At 38.1% G+C, this 22,601-nt stretch overlaps 1 protein-coding gene across 3 annotated transcripts in view; it reads right to left on the bottom strand.

Moving 5' to 3' along the window:
• pms1 (PMS1 homolog 1, mismatch repair system component) overlaps positions 1-22,601 on the bottom strand; it is a 113,717-nt gene that overhangs the window by 5,697 nt on the left and 85,419 nt on the right. For all 3 annotated transcript variants that reach the window (XM_043692840.1, XM_043692842.1, XM_043692841.1), the window contains exons 10-11: positions 1,369-1,851; positions 637-767 (exon numbers count right to left, since the gene is read on the bottom strand). In XM_043692840.1, coding sequence (XP_043548775.1) covers positions 637-767; positions 1,369-1,851 — 614 coding nt within the window. The remainder of the gene's footprint in view (positions 1-636; positions 768-1,368; positions 1,852-22,601) is intronic.

Raw genomic sequence — 22,601 nt, 5'->3', positions numbered from 1 at the left:
TTACCAGCAAAAAGGTCATGACAAAGAGTGCCTTTACACCTCATAGCTCGTTTTAGTACATATGGATTAAATATAGTTTAATAGGCTAAAGTAACCTTCCAGTTCTTACCAGCTGGTGAAAAATACACAAAAGTTTGGGTTATAATGGAAATAACCAAAAAAATGAAACCTACCTTTAGCAGCCTTCTGACAACTTGTAGATGAAGTACTTACAGACAGCATTAATGGATTTTAACGTTTAAATATTGCACTCCCATACTACCTGAGATTCTTTATTTCAATCAAATCTTGTAGATATGAGTTGCTTAAATCCAACAAATATCAGACTAGACACCTCACTGCAGTCACATATGTCAAATAAATGTACTGCAAGAGAAATGACTTCAAGCTCTCTCCAAATGATTTTAGAAACATCTATTTCACTTCTCTGAACAAAAGTAAATCTTTGGATAAAACACACAAATTGGCCAACGATTTGAAAAGCCTCCAGCTGATTTAAAATGGATGCACTGCACATGTAATTCCAGAAATAATCAAAATAGCTTGAAATAAGTAAACCTACTTTCTTGACGTTATTAGAATATTTGATTTATTTTAATAATTACAGCACAGTTAATCTTCGTTCTAACAACATACCTGGTGTTAGTCGTATCTTAAACCCATTACATACAAGTCTAGGATCTGTAAAATAAGTTATCTCAGTCAATGTATTGTATTCCTTTTGCATATTACAGAGACCATCTATGTACTGGGGTCCACCAAGCAGGCTGAAAAACATTAGACAAATGGTTAGTTGTGGCAGTAACTAGCAGTAGAATGCTAAATGCTTAACAACGAATATAATAGTTCGTGTTTCAATCAAATTTCCTAACATCAATTCATGCAATTCTAACCATCTGATTTTAAGCATTTTTAATACATGTAGTTGCACACAACAGGACAAAATGGACATCGAAGGCAAAAATTAAGCCTGGTGAAAATTTACAGTAGAAAATATTTTGAAACTACAGTTAGAATTCAGTGCTGTTTGCATCAATAATCACCAATACTAATGTCTTTCAAAATTCCTTCAGTATAGATGGGTAATATGTGTACTGCATTGTTTTATTGCCTGACAACACTCAAAAAGCTTAAATCAACTAAGCTTGTAATTATTAAGGAAAGCAGGGTTCAAGAGGAATTGCTTAAAATTTTCTTGAGTCTTCTAGATCATGCATATTTGAAGTGAAAAATGGGCATTCAACAGCTATAAAATTGATAAGTAATTATTTTTACAGAAAACTAATATCAAACTTAACAAATATTATAATTTCAAAAGTATGTATAAAAATCCTGAGATGTCATATACTTTAATTACATTAATAATACCTATTAGTTAGAGCTATTGGTGCATCAAGGGCCTCTGTCTGAAATATATGATTCTCCATCAGCCTTTTAAATAGTAGAGCTTCCTCCACCCGAAAAGGATTTAGCAACATCAGCTTCCTTTCAGAGGCAACAATCCATCCATTGTAAGAAGTCAAGCAGTTAATGAGACGAAGTCTTTCAGCACCTGATTCATGGCTTTTGGAAAGTCTTGCAAGCTGTCTTTTTAAATGGTTTAAAGAAAATGGAACATCTACTGTCTTACAAGGTGACTCCAAACTCTTTTTGTTATGGATTTGTGACTGGAAAAGTTTATCCAAAATTTGCTGATTTGAAAGTGGTGTGTTGTGTTTTTGCTTCTTATCAACTTTAATTGTTGGGGCCAATTCTTGTTGATTCTGTTCTTCTCTATGAACATTTTCTTCAATTGCTTTCTTCAGCTGGGAATTGTATCTGTCTAGGTCCTTTGCAGCTTTATCTTCATACCTAAAGAAATATTATTGAAGAATATACAAAGTTACTACAGGAACATTGTGCTGCACATCTTGGGAAACACAGAATTAATTCAGTGATCTGAAATGTGCAGCATACATTGACATTTAGCTGAGCCTGCACCACCAGCAACATATTAGACTCCAAATAGTACTCAGTATAACTGATAAAAAAAAGGGTTTAACAAAATGATTAATAGTGGTTATATTTTAATCAATTGTTTTTTTTTTAAACCATGTGTAAGTTAATCAAATATTATAACAAAATTTTTTTAAACCATGTGTAAGTTAATCAAATATTATAACAAAATTCAGAAAACATTTTAGCTCAAGCTGCTGTTAAAATAAAACCATGGGATACAAGTATCCAATAATTCATATTTGACTTCATATACACTTCCATTAAAAATATCAATCTCAGTTTCACTATACATAAAGGTCTGCACCACCACAGGGAGCATCAACTCCATGTATTGTTAGAAAAAAAAACATATCATTTCAAACATACTGAATTGTATGAAAATATTGAGTCACCTCAGCTCAATTTTCATTGAACATCACGATCCCCTTGACTGAGAAGACACATACAAGAACTACTTGGTGGGAATCCACTCCAATTTTCTCTTCCCCTGTGGCGAGCCAACCTGGATAAATCCTCTGAAGCAGCACAGTTGAGGTCAGGAACATATTACAGGTCAATATTAGAACAAGGGTCATGGTCTCTGGATTGGTGCCAAAGACACGTGCATATTGGTGTAGGTGCAGGCAGAGCAGAGGATTGGCTTGTTTAAAGAGCTGGCAAGGAGAGTCTTCAACTCATGTTCTGTTTTTGGAACCGGAAGAAGCTGTACAGATGTGATGGGCTCCACGTGAGCCACAATGGGACCTTTGGCCTCGTTGAAAGGGGAAATAGGGAGGAACCTTTAAAATTGGGGTTGGGAGAGGAGCAGAGGTACCTATAAGAAACTTCAGTGGTCTAAATGGAAACAAAACAGGGCAGGAGAACTTTGGAAAGAATAAAGCAAGGGAAAACATTTATGGAACATGATTCCAAAAAATTGGTTAAGCATAAAGTGAAAAAGAATCCAATTAAAAAGGAATTTAATTGTCTGTAGAGCAATGTAGTGTCCAGAGTAAAGCAGAAGAGTTAGAAACAATTATACATTCGGAGAAAGCAGACATAGTAGGGAATACCAAGACATGCTTAGTGAAATTTGAGCATGGGAACTAAATATTAAGGGCCGAATATATTTAGAAAAGTAGAAGTAGCTGGATTGCCTAAGGACAGCATTATGGCAGCATGAAAAAGGAATGCAACTATCAGCAAGGTGAAAAGAGAATCCATATGGATAGATGAAATACATTAAAGGATAAATCACACTAAGGAAGATAAAGAAATCTTCAGAAACTCCTGGGAATGAAGTAAAAACCTGGAATAGTAATCTTGGGGAATTTCAACTACTCTGCTGTCGAAGGATCTTTTGTGAATTTGTGTAGTATTATCTACAAGAAGCACTGCAGATGTTCACCAAAGATCCTCAGACAGAACCTTCCAAACCCATGAACACTTTCATGTAGAAGTATAAGGGCAGCAGATACATGGGAACACCACCATGTCCAAGCCATTCACCATCTTTTGGAAATATATCGCCTATATCATTCCTTCACTGTTACTGGGTAAAAATCCTGGAATTCCCTCCCTAAGGGCATTGTGAATCAACCTACAGCACATGAACTGCAGTGGTTCAAAAAAGCAGCTCTCTACCATCTTCTCAAAGGCATGTAGGGATAGGCAATAAACGCTGGCCAGCCAGCATTGCCCATGTCCACGTCAATATAAAAAGAGGTAGATGACAAGAATAAGGAAATGGAGTTCATACAATGTATGGCTCCTTTCTCATCCATTATATAAAAAACCCAACAGGGGAAGACTTGTTATCCATCCTGTGATCTGGAGCAGAGCAGGGAAGGGAAGGAAAGAAAAAGTAGAAGAACACCTGGGCAACAAGGACTATAGAGGAGAAAGTGAGGACTACAGATACTGGAGATCAGAGCTGAAAATGTGTTGCTGGAAAAGCGTAGCAGGTCAGGCAGCATCCAAGGAGCAGGAGAATCGACGTTTCGGGCATGAGCCCTTCTTCAGGATTCCTGAAGAAGGGCTCATGCCCGAAACGTCAATTCTCCTGCTCCTTAGATGCTGCCTGACCTGCTGCGCTTTTCCAGCAACACATTTTCAACAAGGACTATAATACAGTATACTTTGAGATGATGACAGAGAAATATTTACATCTGATGAAAACCATTCTAGATGCAAAGAACAAATCGAACACCAGGAGATAAATAAAGATGTAAGGGAACAATTGAGAATTAGGAAATATCTATCTAGTATATAGGCAGCAGAGGAATGCTTGATGAGAGAATAAGAAGAGATTAGGAATTATGTCAAGTAATTAGTGAGGCAGGGAAAGAACATTAAATAGTAAAATAGTACAAACAGATCAATATAAAAGGAAGACTGGCAATAAGGCTCATTCAGGGATATATGGGATAACATCACAGGGGCAAAATGAAAGAAATATTGAATAATTCTTCTGTTTTGTATTTACCAGTAAGGCAAATAGGTATACATGATATTGATTGATGTGATAAATGCAATTAATATAAAAAAGGGTTGTACTGAAATAAAATAAACAAACTCAAAACAGATAAAACCGTTCGTATGGATGGAGTGAATTTACAGCATTTTAAAGCTAGGGAAGAGATAATACAATTTCTTCATATATTTAATAACTCATTTCAAAAGTAGATAGCAGCAAAGTCCTGGCAGCTAACAGTGTCTCTATTTCAGCAGAGGCACAGAACATGTGCAGGAAATTATTGACAATTCAGCTTACTATTGGTGGTTTAAAAATCAATGAAATCCCTACTAAAGGAGATAGTTTCTAGAAACTAAAAAAAACGAATAATGTGGACTTCAAGAGGTAACTTGCTTCGTCAACCTTACTGGATTGTTTTAAGGAGGTGAGAGAGTAAACAATGGTAAATCAGTAAATGCAACTTATATAGATTTATAAAAGGCCTTTGATAAGATGCCATATAATTATCAAATAAGGTGCAAATGAATTGGGCGTCAACAAAGTAGCATGATTAGAGAGTATCTATAGAAGTTGGATTATTTGCCAGTTTCAGGGAATTCAGAAAATAATTTCTTTATAAGAGTGTTGGGAATAGGAAATTGCTTACCACAGGGAGTGGTTGAAATGAGTGATTGCCTGAATCTCCAAGCAGTGACAAAGATTAATCTGACTCAGGGCCGCTACATATTTCTTTTAGAATCTTCCAATACCAGTTTAAAAGAACTGCACAGCAGAGCAATGAAAAGGGAATTTAATTGAGTGGAACAGAGTCAGGAGAAACAGAACATGCCTCTTTTGCTGCACTAGTTTTCATATTCTATTTGGCAAATTTAGAAGCCCAGTCTTTGAGTGTGGATCAGTGAATGGGTGAGAAGAAAAATAGATGAGTGGGTGAGGTGGCAAAGTGTGTGTTAGAACTGGTTTGGAGTAGCTTGTTGGGATGTAGCAGTATGGTTGTGTTGGGGTGAAAGTCACTGTTGGGCCAAGTGATATTTGGTTAGGGGACAAGGAACTATTTAAAGTCAAGCTGGGGGTTAGTTAAGTGAGTTGCTTTATGGAATTACGCAAGTGTCAGACCAGATTTTAAAAACTCTAACATTTCCTGGGTAACTATCAAGTTAAGTTGAGCAGGTCTGCCCCAAATCACTTCATATTAGGTCAGAGTCAAAAACATTTGAGCTGGGTCCCAGGAGGTGGGGGAATTGCCCATTAGAAGTTTAAACTTCCTAGGTTATTCTCACGTGGATCTATACATCAAGACTTCTACAGGGTCCGACATGCATCTTCTGTCATAGATTGACAAACAGGAGACTAGAGGATCTGGGCTAGTCTAGATGCAGTGAAGGAGAAGCTAGGAAAGAGAGAATAGAGAGTAACAATGGTAGATTTAGATGAGGCAAGAGAGGAAAAGGCATGAATAAAGAAGAAATACCAGCATAAATTGTTTCGGTCAAATGCCCTGTGTCTCTGCTGTATATATTATTTTATCCTTCATATTTGTAAACTTTCCAAGCAGCTATTTCTCAATATTAAAATATGGCATGAAGACCATTACCTAGATATTGTAGTACATATAACTCATTCTACAAATAGAGGATCAATCACTAAAAAATGCCCACATTCATTTTAAAATGATACAGCACATAGAACCAATGCTTTCTAATGCAGAAGTACTGAAAATAAACATTTTATTACAATACAGTGATGAGGTGAGATTAATTAAGCAGACTAGAAATATTGTCAGTGGAAGGCCAGTTATGTTAAAAAAAGTGGTAGTTTTAGTCAGCGGCTCTGAAAATGAGCATAAAAATCCAGCACTATTGATAATCATCCCTAGGATTCATGCAGAAAAAATGCTCTAAAATGTTTAATGAACCCTCCTACTGGGATCAGCATCAAAGCCAATTCAATTTCAACCTATCACATATGCCAAAAGTTAGCTAATTTTGTCAAGTTTTGTCAACTAGTTAGCTAGTTTTTTGTATCTCAATTTTGAATGGAATCAGAATTTTTAAATGAAAAACAGAAAAAAAAGTTATCAATTTAAAGTAATTTGAATATAAATTCATCTTCAAATAACATTACAACATTTTTATATTACTTACAGTGCAAGATGAAAAGGAAAATCAAATGTATGGAGCTAGCCTTTCCACATTGGCTATTATTGAGTATATCTATTTCGCCAATGACTTTAATAGCTATTTTAATTATTTTAAAATAATTATATTTGAAGTCACCTCTTCTGCGGAATTCCCTCATATAGGAATTCTCTTTTAACACATGACGAAATTTCAGTTCTCACTGTAAACTAAACAAATGGTTTCAAATTATAACTGCTTATGCTCATTGGAAGAAGAGAGGAATAGGAAGCAGCTACTTATGCTAATATAGCACATTAACATAGACAAAATATGTGCCAAAGCTTCACTGAAGCAAAATCAGAAATGAACAGAGGTGCTTGGCAAATTGCTTCTCCCATAAGCCAGGTTGATTAGAAAATGAGCCCTCAAGTGATAATGTACATGCTAGGGAAACTCAAATTTAAGGTACAGGTAGTTCGTGAACTCATTTTTAGTTAGTGATCTATAAATGTAACTGGAAAAATATTTTTCAGGTTTATTTTTAATAAGCTACAAAATATTCACTTTCAAGTAATTTTAAACAATATTTTATTAAGAGCTGTTTATCATTCCGTGTTTACAATTATAGGCATGAATTTAGGTAATTTTCATTAGCCTTCCATACTAAGCATTGAAACTCTCCAGTCATTAGACTGAACCTGCAAAGATCAGTTGCAAAAAATCCACAGAAACAGGCTAATGATGTTAGCACCTGGACTTCATTAACCTACCATAAAACTTAGCACCTATATTGTAACTTTAAAAAAATATTACAACACAGTTACATGCCAAATTTAATTGTAAGAAATTATCTCTCCTATTAAGGAAATATATTTTAGAGTGTAGTACAATTTACTGTTTCCTGTTAAGTACTGAGAGATAATCACTTTTCATCTGAACATTCAAAGTCAATTATGTGCAGGTAAAGTTAAATATTTTAAAAAAGAGATTTTTTTCTTCAACAGTTGTAACTAATTATGATTTACCCAACTCACATATGGTACCTTTATTCAGTTCAAACTATTGAATCTAAGTGGGGTCTTGGGACAAGCAATAAATCATATCCAACAAGAAGTGGAGAGACTGCTTCAACTATAACTGTTGAGATAGAAACCATCTGCTACCTGTACAGCTGGAGGGGAAAAATCACTTCAACAGAAATTTAATCCTTTAACAGAGTTACAGCTTTGACCTGACCACTGAGTTATGTACTGTTACCAATTAAAAACTCTGCTTCATATTGGATTATGCAAGTCTTTGGTGTGGTCACCTCTAGGCTTTATACTAATTATCCCCAATCCTCATTCATTTCCCTCCACAAGAGGTGCAGCTAAAGACATGACAGACTCCGCTACAGTTGCCATGACAGGCAAACAGTTGATGCTATAGGATTCATTAGGTAAGATTCCGCTAAGTGTCTGAATCAAAGAACCAGTAATTTTGCTATGTAGTCAAATTATCTATATGTTCTGCTCAACAGTTCAAAGAACACAAATTGCACAGTTTGATATGATACGTGATAGCTTGCTGAACAAAGAAAATATTTCAAGAAGGAAGAGAAAAAAAAATTGGAGCAGAAGTCAGAACAGAGTGAAAAAAACAGCTCTGATAGCTCAATGGGTAAAAGACCTTTTAAGAAAGAAAATGTTCATATAGACAACAGGCAAGACCAGGGTGGACTTTGCTGCAATGTGAACAAACTTAGCATTTATTGGTGGTGAGGAGGGTTTGGAATCATTCTAGTATACATAAATAGTTTGCTTTTCTCCTAATCCAGAATATATCCCAATCACAACAGTCAAGAGAATGGATCCCATCTTTGGAAAAAAAATGATTGCATAAGATGTGCAAACAAATAGGATAGAATCTTCTCATCCAGTGAATGATGTAAGCATTGGTGTGAAAGTTAAGAGAATCATGAGATTGATAGTTATGATATTCCCAGCATCAAGAGCAAAACATCCCAGTTTCCAACTAAGTTTTGAATGGAAAAACAAGATTCTCATAAGAGGCCTATTTTCATGTATTAAAATTATATTTTAAAATATGTTTAACTCATTGTTTTAATTGTATGAAAATCCCCATTATTATATAACCTCATCTCATTGATATGCCAGCTTCTCATTCTCCACCTGCCACCTATAAACTAGACAGCAACAATTCCCAACATGAAGGTCATAGTGCTAACACAAATACCTTTGGTTTTCCCATCTTGGAAACCAGGCACCAAAATCTCAGGACAAGCTCCAGGAATTGCACGCAGACTTCCAGGTCAATGTCGGTGAAGTAGAATGCTAATTTTGCTACGTACAAGATATCTGAGTAATTTATAGGAACTGTGCAGGGCAGCTGCAGATTGCTAGTGCTTGACTGGGTGCATAGATGGATTTCAAAGATGATATCAATGCCTGGAATCCCAGAATGTCCCTGCAGCCAGTACCTTCACCTGTGCTCAGAGAAAGTGACAAGAGAGCCCCATTGGAATGTGGTACATAGGCAAGGAAGCAAGTTTTGGTAGAAAATATGAGATAGCTTAATAGGGCTCATGGAATGAAACTCTCCATGAAATTTGCCAAAATTAACACAGCCAACGTCTAGTAAAATTCAACTCTCAGATTTTTCAAGTCACACAATTTGGTTCAGATATTAGAAAAAATGCACATCCAATCTCTAACATGAAACTGTATAAATTCTATGATTTGGAGGTGCCAGTGTTGGACTGGGGTGTTCAAAGTTAAAAATCACACAACACCAGGTTATAGTCCAACAGGTTTATTTGGAAGCACTAACTTTCAGAGCGCTGCTCCTTCATCAGGTGGTTATGGAGTATAAGATCGTAGGAGACACAGAATTTATAGCAAAAGTTTACAGTGTGATGTAACAAATTATATATTGAAAAAGACCTGATGAAGGAACAGCGCTTTGAAAGCTAGTGCTTCCAAGTAAACCTGGTGGACACAACCTGGTGTTGTAAGATTTTTAAATTTTGTATAAATTCTATGGAGCCAATAATGAGACCAAATTTTTAAACTGAGTAAATAAAAGTTAGTTTACTTCAAAACTGAATGACCGATGAGTTAGAGTTATGTCATATGTTGCAGGAGGGAGGGCTTTGGATTCCTGGATAATTAGAGCTCTTTCTGGGTTGGTGAGATCTTTACAAACAAGGCCGTCTTCGCCTGAACCAGAGGGGTACCAATATCCTGGGGCAGAAATTTGCTAATGCTCTTCGGGTGGGTTTAAGCTAATTCAGCAGGGGGATGGGAACCGAAATTGTAGTTCAAGTATACAGGAGGTTAGAGTAGTGAGGTCAGAACTAAAGGTTTCAAGGTCTCAAGAAGGCACCGGCAAGCAAGATGTTGGTTTGAGGTATGTCTACTTCAACTCCAGGAGCATTCGGAATAAGGTGAGTGAACTTGCAGCATGGGTTAGTACCTGGGATTTCAATATTATGGCCATTTCAGAGACATGAGTAGAGCAGGGACAGGAATGGTTATTGCAGGTTCTGGGATTTAGATGCTTCAGTAAGAACAGACAAAATGCTAAAAGAGGGTGTGGTGTGGCATTGTTAGTCAACGACAGAATTATGGTTGCAGAAAGGGCTTCTGAGGACTGGTCTACTGAGGTTAGAAACAGGAAAGGAGGTTACCCTGTTGGGAATTTTCTATAGGCCTCTGAATAGTTCCAGAGAGGATAGAATAGCAAAGATGATCCTCGATAGGAGCAAGACTGACACGTTAGTTGTTATAAGGGGGTCTTTAACTTTCTAAATATTGACTAAGAATACTATAGTTCAAGTACTTTAGATGGGTCAGTTTTTGTCCAATGTGTCCAGGAAGGTTTCCTGACACAGTATGCAGACAAAGGACGAGGCCACACAACATTTGGTACTGGATAATGCACCCGGCCAGGTTTTAAATTTGGAGGTAGGTGAGCACTTTGGTGATAGTGATCACAATTCAGTTATGTTTACTGGTCTGAGGATTCTGGTAATCCAAGATGGAGGACGGGAAAAGTTTCTGGCTGTAACAGCTGCTCCTTTTTTGAGGTATTTTAGGTGTTGGAGGTGATTTCCTCGAATTGCAGGAGCAGCAATTACTGTTTCATATGCTGTTGCATTGTTTTGGAACTTTGGAAAAAAAAAGTCAAAACAACAGGAGTTTTAAAAGGGAGAAGAACAGACAAAGGAAGCACATGGTGAGGTCATTCCAGGACACAGAGAGAGAGAGAGAGAGAGAGAGAGAGAGAACCTGCACAGTTACTGCCTTTGAAGTTTGAATTAGTGTATCGCTGGACATTGGAGTGCATCTGGGAAAATGATCAAACAGTAAAATTCATAACTGATCTTGGAGGAATTGTTGGGCAAAGTTCACAGCACAGATAAGTTAATCGTTGTTTTAAGTGTGGCCTACAGAGAATCTGCAGTAGTGAGTACAGTAGGTTCTTTCTTGATTATATGTTTTTGGAGATATGTCTCTTAATTAAACTTAAAATATAAACCATAACTATTAATTTAATCTGGGGCAGTGTTTGTAGAGGAATAAGACGGTGTTATTTTCTGGGTCTGTAGATTGTGAAGGAGCAAAAATGGCCTTTAATAGAGTGATATGTACTTCTTGTCAGATGTGGGAGTTTAAAGAGAGTTTATGGGTTACAGCGGATTATATCTGCCATAAATACTGCTGGCTGCGAATCTTATCGGATCGAATTGATCAGTTGGAGAGACAGTTAGAAGCAATGAGGAATTTGCAACAGCATGTGATGGATGGCAGTTATAGGGGGGGGGGGGGGGGAAGTTTCAGATACAGTCACATAGATGAGTTAACTCTAGGTAAGGTAGGAGAGGTAGGCAACTAGTGCAGGAGTGTTTTGTGGATATACCCATTTCAAACAGATATGCTGTTTTGGAAGGGGGTGATGGATTCTCAGGGGAACGTCACATGAACAACCAAGTTTCTGGTATGGAGTCTGGCTCTAATGCAACGAGGGGTATGTCGGGTTCCAAGAGATCAATTGTGTTAGGGCATTCTCCAGTTCGAGGTACAGACAGATGTTTCTGTGGCCAGCAGCGAAAAAGCAGAATGGTATGTTGTTTCCCTGGTGCCAGGATCAAGAAAGTCCTATTTCAAACCATCACAACAATTTGTACTGTGGGAGAAAAAGAGTGCTAACTGGTTGGCAGATTGGTTCTGATTGGTCAAGGTGTTGCCAAGGAGAAAGCAACAGGGAACCATTGGCTTCCCAAATTTCCAGGCAATTCAAATTATAGGATACTTGAACATATTCCTTTCATTTACAGATCTTGCTTTATGGCATGTGTTGCTTCTAGCAAGAATAAATAATCCATAGGTATGAACTTGACTGATGATCTTAATTTGATTGTTCTTTCAGCTATTAGGATTGTTAAGCAAGTGCTGCCCACTCTATGCATCATATCTAACAGCAGATATTTTATTTTGTGTTTTACAAGAGCAGCTAGCATTATTATTGATGGAAGTACTTTGAAATTTCTCCAGTTCCTGTACAATGGCCATGGGAGATTGGAAGGCTGGCATGGGACACTGCAATGCTGGTTTGCTAAAGTAACAGTAGCCTATATCAGTACTACATGGGATTAATGAATCAAGGTAAAAATTCCAAACATTTCCAAATTGGTGATTATTCTCAGAACGTGGACTACATCATCAAAGTTGCAGTTTTGTTACCTACACCAAGATGTCAGGACAAATGCTTGTTCCAAAGTTAGATTAAATAAAGTGCAGAATTTTACTTTATCTGAAATCCTTTTTTGAGAGAGTTATTATGGCACACAAAGTCATATGGTCTATTGAATACATGCTCATTCTCTGAAAAGCAATCTAGTTTGTCCCAATCCCCTAATCAATGACTGTGCAAGTTTATTTCCAAGTATCTATCCACTTACTTTTTGAAATTGTTCACCATCTTCACTTACATCATCCTCATAGGCAATAGGTTCTTGGTCACTATTATTTGGAGGGTAAAAATGTCTTCTTTACCTCCCTGCAACTCTTGCTCTAAATTTTTAACTGCTCCCCTAAGTCATTGCATGAGCTAACGAGAAAGCTTTTCATTATTCACCTCATCTGAACATATCACATTATGTAAACCTCTATACAATTTCTCCTCAATGTCCTTTGCTCAAAGGACAAAAACATTCTCCAACCTAACCTTCGAGCTAAAATTCCTCATTCTTGGAAAAACTATCACACCATTCTCTCAAGGACCTTCACAGCCTTCCAAAAATGGGTTAAGTCGCTACTCTACTTGTGCCCTAACCTGAGCTTTATATAAAGATTCTGCATATTTTCATTGTTTTTGTATTTAATATCTCTATTTATGAAGCCCAACATCCTATTTACTAATTACACTCTTGACATGTCCCTCCAAAGATCAATGCAAATGAATCCCTGTGGTCCTCTATCCTGCATACACATTGGAACTATGCCATCAAGTCTACATTGCCTTTCCTATCCCTTCTATGAAATCGTATTATTGCGATATCCACCTGCCATCTCTCTGCCCATTTTACTAATCTATGTCATGTTACAGTTAATTGATATCACAGTTGATATCTCCATGTTTGATATTAACAGCAAATTATGAAATTTGACTTTTAATCAAACATCCAAATCATTTACATATATCAAATAAAAGTAGTGGTCCTAGGAATGACCATTTGTAAACACCACTGCCTACCTGCCCCCATCTGAAAACAATAATAATTTCCCTGTTGTTTTCTATCCTTAAGCCAATTTTCTTGAAAGCTGACTTTGACTCTCCTATTCCATGATTCTCAATGTTAATGATCAATCTTTTATGAGATACTCTGCCAAATACTTTCTTAAAATCCAAATAAACAACACCCATAAATTTTGAACATCAATTTTCTCTATTATTTCATCAAAAACTTTCAATTAAATTAGTCAAGCATGATCTGCCCTATAGAAATCTGTCCTGGCTCTACTTAATTCATTCAAACCTTTCCAATTACCTGTTGATTATTTTTTCTACCTGTGTGTTGTTTTCAAATTCTTATTCACCAACTTAGAAGAGATGTCCTTCCACTCTTTCTTCAATAGGGATTTCACATTTGCACTCGCTAATCCTCTGGCACCTCTCCCTACACACCCAGGGAAGGGTGGAATACAATGGTAAGTTCTGCCATTAATTCTACTCCCAGTTCCTTTAGTAACCCAAGATTCCAAGGATCTGGCCCATGTGACTTATCTAATCTAAGCCAGCCTGTATATCAATTTCCATCTTATTCATTACCGATACTGTCTCCAATTCTATCAATACTTCGTCAACTTCCCCCTCCTCAGTGAACACTGATATAAAGTGCTGTTAAATATTCTTCTTTGTCCCTAATAGAACATTCTACACCCAACCCAGCCTCTTAATATCCACTTATTACTTAAATGCTGGTAGAAGATTTTTAGTTCCTTTCTATACTAATTACTATTCTATTCTCATGTTTACTCCTTGCCAATCTTACTTCCCTCTTAACTTCTTCCCTCAATGTATTGCAATTGGCCTGGTTCTCTCTTGAAGAATTCATCTGCATCATACCCTTTTTGTGTTTTGCCATATCTCCCATCTCCCTTTTCATCTAAGGAGCTCGGACTTTGGTTTCCTTACTTTTATCTTTTTATGAAATACACCTTTCTGCACTTGAAACATTGCCTCCTTAAACATCACTCACCATTCAACTGGTTTTCCTGTCAAGCTTTAGTTCCATCTTACACTGGTAGATGTCCTCTCATCCCACTGAAGTTAGTTTCTCTTCCAACTTAGGTTGTTCCTTACATCAATTTAAACATTTTGGTGCAATGATAATTTTTACCTAATTATTATCTCAAAAACAACTGATCCATTTGGCAACATGTTTGACTTTGGTTTCCTTACTTTTGTGTTAATTGCTGTTCTATTCTCATGTTCACTCCTTTCCAGTCTTACTTCCCTCTTAACTTCTCCTCTCAATGTATTGCATTTGGCCTTGTTCTCTCTTGAAGAATTAATCTGACATGCACCATACCCTTTTTGTATTTCATCATATCTTCCATCTCCCTTTTCTACAAGATGGCTTTCCTACAGCATAGTGGAAAAAAAACGGACAAAAAATCTGCCTTATAGAGTAGTGTTTAGATTGTATTTCCACAAAAAATATTTTGTGATTTGTGTAACTTTTATCCAAATAACTAAAATTAATTTTAACTACCCAGTGATCAGTTGTGTGCACATTTTATACTTATCCTTTGTCTCAAATTCTTCTTCTGTAAAGTAGCAACCATTGTGCCAGGCAGAAAGTCAGATGGAAATGAAAATCAAACAGCGTATGACATTAGGACAACAGCATAAAGACCATCAAACTGAAGGTTTATGATTACAACCAAGTTTTTTGCATCATCCAATGTAACAGGGATTGTAACATTTGGAAAATACGGGAGTGTATTATAAGATAATGTGCTGTGTTTTTAATTACAATCAATTACAGCACCCATAATGTATTATTTTGTGTTTGTAAAGAATTCATCACATTTAACCATTTTTAAATAAAATGTACATCTGCATGGGTTAAGTAAATACATTCACAAGCCACATGGATGAAAGCCATCTAGTGGAACATAACAGTAGTGCAAACTTTTGACATTCACCATCACATAAACATCGATCTTATCTAGTTCCAATTAATCCAACAATCAGAAATTTATGCATGGGTTTGAGATACTAGCAGATATCCAATATAATGTTTCAAAAACCATGACTGTGTCAAAAAGGGAGTACACTTTTTCTGTACATAGATCAATTATTTTTTGCACAGAAATTCCTCATGATTCTTTAAATTTGTTTTTTTAACTATACAGTGCTGAACTACAGCCTTTCTCAATTCATACAAAAATAGAGCTGCAACAGCGTTTTAAAATCTGACTCTAAACAGCAACAGAATCAAGATTAGAATGGTGCTGGAAAAGCACAGCAGGTCAGGCAGCATCCGAGGAGCAGGAAAATTGACGTTTTGGGCAAAAGCCCTTCATCAGTTCCTGCTCGAAACACTGATTTTCCTGCTCCTCGGATGCTGTGCTTTTCCAGCACCACTCTAATCTAGACTCTGATCTCCAGCATCTGCAGTCCTCACTTGCGTCTAAATAGCAACACTCTAATACACATTTGCCATTGTACAATATGGAATTGTACACGAGCAGACAAGACCAAGATCTTAGACCAAGAGAGATGACCAAGATTTTAGATGAAATGGAATTAGAGGACAGTAAATAGTCCATGCTGCAAAAACACAATTTAATCTGCATTTTAAAGTAGTACATATATTCCATCTTTATATTTGACTTAATGTTATTTATAGGTTAATGGCTACGATTCTGGAAACACTGGTAACAGAGGTACAGATTTAAAGTAAAACGCTAAATGTTGTAAATCTTTAGAAAATACAGAAGGAGCTTGACATACTTAGCAGGTCTGGCAGCACCCATAGAGAGAAACAAGTTAATGCTTCAGCCTAATGACACTCCACCAGAACTGAGTAAATAAGATCGGAGGTGTGACAAGTGGAAGAAAATGTATTTTGGTGAAAGGCAGTAGGGATTAAATACTAAAGGGACAATGATGAAAAGCAAAAAGAGATGTTAATGGGATAATAAAGAAACAAAAGATGCATTTTTAAAAAGCATAAATAGGATTAGCAGCTACATAACTAACAGAAATAAATTTGTGTACAGAGGTTATGTACTGCAATTGTTGAACCCACTGTTCAGCCTGGAAAGCTGTAAAGTGCCGAAATGAAAGACCAACTCTTGTTCTGAGCTTACGTTGAGCATTATTAGAACTGTGTAGAAGAGAGTCGAAGTAAAGAAGGCCAAGAATTAAAATGTTAGGCTGTCATATTTATGGACTGAACAGAGGTGCTCTACAAAAGCATCTCCTAATGTGATTTCCCCAGTATGTAGGAGACTGTGTTTAGAGCAGTGTACTAAATAGACTAAAGTCCATGTAAATCAATATTTCATTTGGAATGAGTTTTCAAGGCCAAAGAAGAGAAGGAAGTAGAGGTATTACATCTCTTGCTTGAGAGGTTTCTATGGGATGGCAAGAGGTTGTTGAGGAGTGAGCCAAGGAACAATCCCTTCAAATTGCTAAAAGGCAAGGGGTAGATGTGAACATAATAAGACAATATTTTTAAGCATAAAAATCAAAGCTGAAACCCCAGCACAATACTGAAGGAGGCACCATTTTAGAGATCAGATTTTAAGGTGAAACCCAGCTGTCCTCTCAGGTGGACACTGCAGAATTCCCACCTTCTTCTATTGCAGAGCCATGGGATATATCTGCTTGGCCAAGGTGAGGATTCAGCAACAGTTATTTCACTCAATGTCAAGGGATGCCAATTAATATCTTGTTATGACTCTATCATTAAAATAGTTGTTTTCTTTCTCTTTATTACTGTTTTCAAGAACAAAGGAGATATTCTCATCAAGTTACTTTGATAAAACTCAAAAATGACTTCACTATTCGAACAAATTTATGCTTTAAACATGTAGCAGAACTGGTTATCAACTTAATTACCATGTAGTAATGAACCATACACTCCTTAATCCCAAACAACCACATTCATGAAAGGTACAGACAGAGAGAGGTAGGGGGAAGAGAAAGAGAGAGACAGCATTGCTTGGTTGCAAGCCCTTCCATAATTAAACAACTCTCAAGTTGATGGCACACAGAAAACAAAAGTTCAAAGGCTGTTGCTAGGCAACCCTCAGTGCTAGGTTCCTTCCAAGATCCAATCTGTCCAGCAAGCATAGACCATTGAATATTGTTTTATTCTATTATCACTCTTTTAAAACCTTTTCTCCCAAAGTAATTTGATCTTTTTTGTAAACAGTAGACAATTCCCAGTTTTTCAGAGGGTTGAGTTCCGAAAATTCACTTTCCAAATTCTTTGCAAACCAAAAATTGTTCAAATCTTCAATGTTCTAATTCTCACTCTCTGCAAATATAAATATGTTCTCAGTACTCACTCTTGTTAAAGATGGTCAATGGCTCATCAGTTACTTGCCACTTCTAGGCCTAAGCCTCGATATTAGCTAGGCCTTGTTGCAGACATTATCTATTTTTGATCTTATGAAATAGGAAAGGTCACTGATGAAGCACAAGATGTTGGCTGTGTCTACACTGGTGTCCTGAGAAACTCTTGCAGCATTACCCTGCAACCATGATTTGGAGATGCAAGTGTTGGACTGGGGTGTACAAAGTTAAAAATTACACAACACCAGGTTATAGTCCAACAGATTTAATTGGAAGTATGAGCTTTCGGAGCGCTGTTCCTTCATCAGATGGTTGTGGAGTACACAATTGTAAGACGCAGAATTTATAGCAGAAGTTTAGTGTGATGTAACTGAAATTATACCATTAAAAAATACCTTGATTGTTTGTTAAGTCTCTCATCTGTTAGAATGACCGTGTTAGTTTCACTTCTTTCATATGTAAATCACAAAACTTTTTAAAAAAGTTACATTCTCAGGTTAACTTTAACAATTGGTGTCAGCCCAGATAATGTGTTAAAGGTGTTAGCCACCTGTGTGCTGTTTTCTGTGTTTAGACTCATTTCAATTTAAAAAAAAGAGTTAACTGAGTCTTACATGGATTCATGCAGTTTTTGAGCAAAGTATAGTGTAACTCTGCAAATACAAATTCACCCCTCAAACGTATATGTGTATGTGTGCGCGTGCGTCTGTGTCTGGGATGGGGGATTGTGAGTGTCTGTGAGAGAGAGTGTGTGTGAGTGTAAAGGGGTCTAAGTCTGTGAGAGGGTGCATGTGAGAGTGTGGGTCTGTAGGAGTGTGTGTGAGTGTCTGTGTGTGTGTGTGTAGGAGTGCACGTGTGTGTAGGAGTGTCTGTGTGTGTGCATAGTGCAATGGTGGTCACCCAAGTTCCCGATTGAGGCCCTCCCTATGGGTACCAATCTTAGCTATCAGCCTCTACTCGGCCACTTTTTGCTGCTGCCTGTCCCGAAGTCCGCCTTGGAGGATGGTAACCTGAAGGTCCAAGTCGAATGTCCTGGACCTCTGAAGTGTTCTCCAACTGGGAGGGAACTCCTGTCTGTTGATTGTTGTGCGGTGCCCATTCATCTGCTGCCGTAGCCTCTGCTCGGTTTCACACCATACCTCAGGGCATCCTTGCCTGCAGCATATGAGATAGACAATATTGGCTGGGTAGCATGAGTACCTGTCACAGACATGGTGGAAGGTGATTCACGCGTAATGGTGGTATCCATGTCCACCCTCTGACACGTCTTGCAGCTCCTAAAGTGACAGGGTTGTATGGAGTTGTCCTGAAAGTTGGGCAGTTTGCTACTAACAATGATCTGTTTGAGATTTGGCGGTTGTTTAAAGGCGAGCAGTGGAGGAGGTCTTGGCGAGGTGCTCATCCTCATTGATAATGTGTTGCAGGCTGCGAAGAACATGGCGTGGTATTTCAGCTCCTGGGAAGTACTGGGCAACGAAGGGTATCCTGTCGGTTGCAGCACATGTTTGTCTCTTGAGGAGGTCATTACAATTCCTTGCTATGGTATGTGGGAACTGGCGGTCGACGAGTTGAGCATCGTACCCCGTTCTTATAAGGGCATCCCTGAGTACTTCCAGGTGCCCTGCAGCAGGATTGATTAAGCTTCAACAAATATAAACAACTTCCTTGGAGTTAGAAATGAGTCCACGCTCTGTGAGCTTTCTCCATTATTCCAATTATTTCAATTTACTTGGGCACCTTGGAGCTACACACAATTGAATGCTGCCTAAATAGATGCTAATGTGTCTTTAGCAATGTGAATTTCGAAAAGATTTGTAGCGAAGATTGAGGTAAAGTTTGTAAGTTTGCTTGCTGAACTGAAAGGTTTCTTTTCAGATGTTACATCACCATGCTAGGTAACATCATCAGTGAGCCTCCAGTGAAGTGCTGGTGTTCTGTCCTGCTTTCTCTTGATGTGTCTTGCACTGTTTAGGGGGGGGGAGTTACATCATTGCTGGTTCTTCTTCTCAAAGGTTGGTAAATGGGGTTAAAATTGAAGTGTTTATTGATGGGGTTTGAATGCCAGGTTTCTAGGAATTCCCATGAGTGTCTCTGTTAGCTTGTCCTAGGATGGATGTGTGGTCCCAGTTGAAGTGGTGTCCTTGTATGTCTGTATGTCAGGATACTAGTGATAGTGGGTCATGTCTATTGGTGGCTAGTTTTCTGCCTGTCTATCCGATGTAGTGTTTGTTACAGTCCTTGCAGGGTATTTTGTAAATGACATTCGTTTTGCTTGTTGTTGGTAAAGGATCCTTTAGTTTCAGTGTGTTGGTAGGTTTGTGGGCTACCGTGATGCCAAGGGGTCATAGTAGTCTGGTAGTCATCTTCGAGATGTCTTTGATGTATGGTAGTGTGGCTAGAGTTTCTGGGCATGTTGTATCTACATGTTTGGGTTTGTTGTTTAAGGATCGGTGGACTGTATTTATCGGGTACCTGTTGTTCTTGAATACGCCTTATAAAATATTTTTCTTCTGCCACTCGTAGTTCCTGGGTGCTGCAGTGTTTTGTGGCCTGTTTCAATAATGTTCTGATGCCGCTCCGTTTGTGAGTGTTCAGATGATTGCTTCTGTAGTTAAGTATCTGGTCTGTGTGTGTTGCTTTCCGGTAGACACCAGTCTGCAGTCCTTCATTAACTGTTTGTTCCACTGTGACATCTATGAAGGGGAGTCTGCTGTTGTTCTTCTCTTTTGTGAAATTTATGCCAGTAATGATGTTGTTGATGAAGTTGTAGGCTTCCTCTAATTTGTTCCGTTTTGTGATGACAAAGGTGACATCCACGTAGCAGCCCCAAAGTTTGCGTTGGATTGTGGGGAGGGCTGTTTGTTCAAGTCTCTGCATTACTGCTTCTGCTAAGAAGTCTGATACAGGTGATCCCATGGGTGTCCCATTGATTTATTTGTAGGTCTTGTCATTGAAAGTGAAGTAGGTAGTGAAGCACAGGTCTACTTGCTTGAGAATGTTGTCCTTGCTGATGAAGTTGGCGTTGTCTGGTTTTTGTGTTTTTGGTTCGTCTAGTGGAGTGATGAAGTGACCTGTCTTCTACTAGGTATTTCAGTTTTTGGTGGCTTTCCTTTGCTAGTCGTTATGTCGGTGTGCCAGGGAGTGAAACTATGTGTCAGAGGGGGCCCCCCGGTTTGTATACCTTAGGCAATCCGTAGAAGCGAGGTGTGGTGGATCCATCAGGTTTCATTTTTTTGGAGAACTGTCTTGTTAATTTCACCTGATTTATGACCTACCCTTGGGAAATAAGACAGGACAAGTGACTGAGGTGTCAGTGGGGGAGCACTTTGGGGCCAGCGACCATAGTTCTATTAGATTTAAAACCAGATCTAAAAGTTGAAGTTCTAAATTGGAGAAAGGCCAATTTTGTCAGTATTAGGCAAGAACTTTCAAAAGCTGATTGGTGGCAAATGTTCGCAGGTAAAGGGACAGCTGGAAAATGGGAAGCCTTCAGGAATAAGATAACGAGAATCCAGAGAAAGTATATTCCTATTAGGGTGAAAGGAAAGGCTGGTAGGTATAGGGAATGCTGGATGACTAAAGAAATTGAGGATTTGGTTAAGAAAAAGAAGGAAGCATATGTAAGGTATCCCATCAAAGATCAGCAAGACGGTCTTTGTGTGGAGCCGCAGAAAATGGGGGAGATATTAAATGAGTATTTTGCATCAGTATTTGCTGTGGAAAAGGATATGGAAGATATAGACTGTAGGGAAATAAATAGTGACATCTTGCAAAATGTCCATGTTACAGAGGAGGAAGTGTTGGATGTCTTGAAATGGGTAAAGATGGATAAATCCCCAGGATCTGGTCAGGTGTACCCTAGAACTCTGTGGGAAGCTAGAGAAGTGATTGCTGGGCCTCTTGCTGAGATATTTGTATCATCGATAGTCACAGGTGAGGTGCCGGAACTGGAGGTTGGCTAACGTGGTGCCACTCTTTAAGAAGGGTGGTAAGGACAAGCCAGGGAACTATAGACCAGTGAGCCTAACGTCGGTGGTGGGCAAGTTGTTGGAGGGAATCCTAAAGGACAGGATGTACATGTATTTGGAAAGGCAAGGACTGATTAGGGATAGCCAACATGGCTTTGTGCGTGGGAAATCATGTCTCACAAACTTGACTGAGATTTTTGAGGAAATAACAAAGAGGATTGATGAGGACTTCATTAAGACATTTGACAAGGTTCCCGATGGGAGACTGATTAGCAAGGTTTGATCTTACGGAATACAGGGAGAACTAGCCATTTGGATACAGAACTGGCTCAAAGGTAGAAGACAGAGGGTGGTTTTTCAGACTGGAGGCCTGTGACCAGTGAAGTGCCATAAGGATCGGTGCTGGGTCCGCTACCTTTTGTGATTTACATAAATGATTTGTATGTGAGCATAAGAGGTACAGTTAGTAAGTTTGCAGATGACACCAAAATTGGAGGTGTAATGGACAGCGAAGAGGGTTACCTCAGATTACAACAGGATCTTGACCAGATGGGCCAATGGGCTGAGAAATGGCAGATGGAGTTTAATTCAATTAAATGCGAGGTGCTGCATTTTGGGAAAGCAAACTTAGCAGGACTTATACACTTAATGGTAAGGTCCTAGGGAGTGTTACTGAACAAAGAGACTGTGGAGTGCAGGTTCATAGCTCCTTGAAAGTGGAGTCGCAGGTAGATAGAATAGTGAAGAAGTCGTTTGGTATGCTTTCCTTTATTAGTCAGAGTATTGAATACAGGAATTGGAAGGGCATGTTGCGACTGTACAGGACATTGGTTAGGTCACTTTTGGAATATTGTGTGCAATTCTGGTCTCCTTCCTATCGGAAAGATGTTGTGAAAGTTGAAAAGGTTCAGAAAAGATTTACAAGGATGTTGCCAGGGTTGGAGGATTTGAGCTATAGGGAGA

The sequence above is a fragment of the Chiloscyllium plagiosum genome, chromosome 7 (genome assembly GCF_004010195.1).
Source record: "Chiloscyllium plagiosum isolate BGI_BamShark_2017 chromosome 7, ASM401019v2, whole genome shotgun sequence".
In the NCBI taxonomy this organism is placed as follows: domain Eukaryota; kingdom Metazoa; phylum Chordata; class Chondrichthyes; order Orectolobiformes; family Hemiscylliidae; genus Chiloscyllium; species Chiloscyllium plagiosum.
This window is presented reverse-complemented; position numbering and strand designations above follow the sequence as displayed.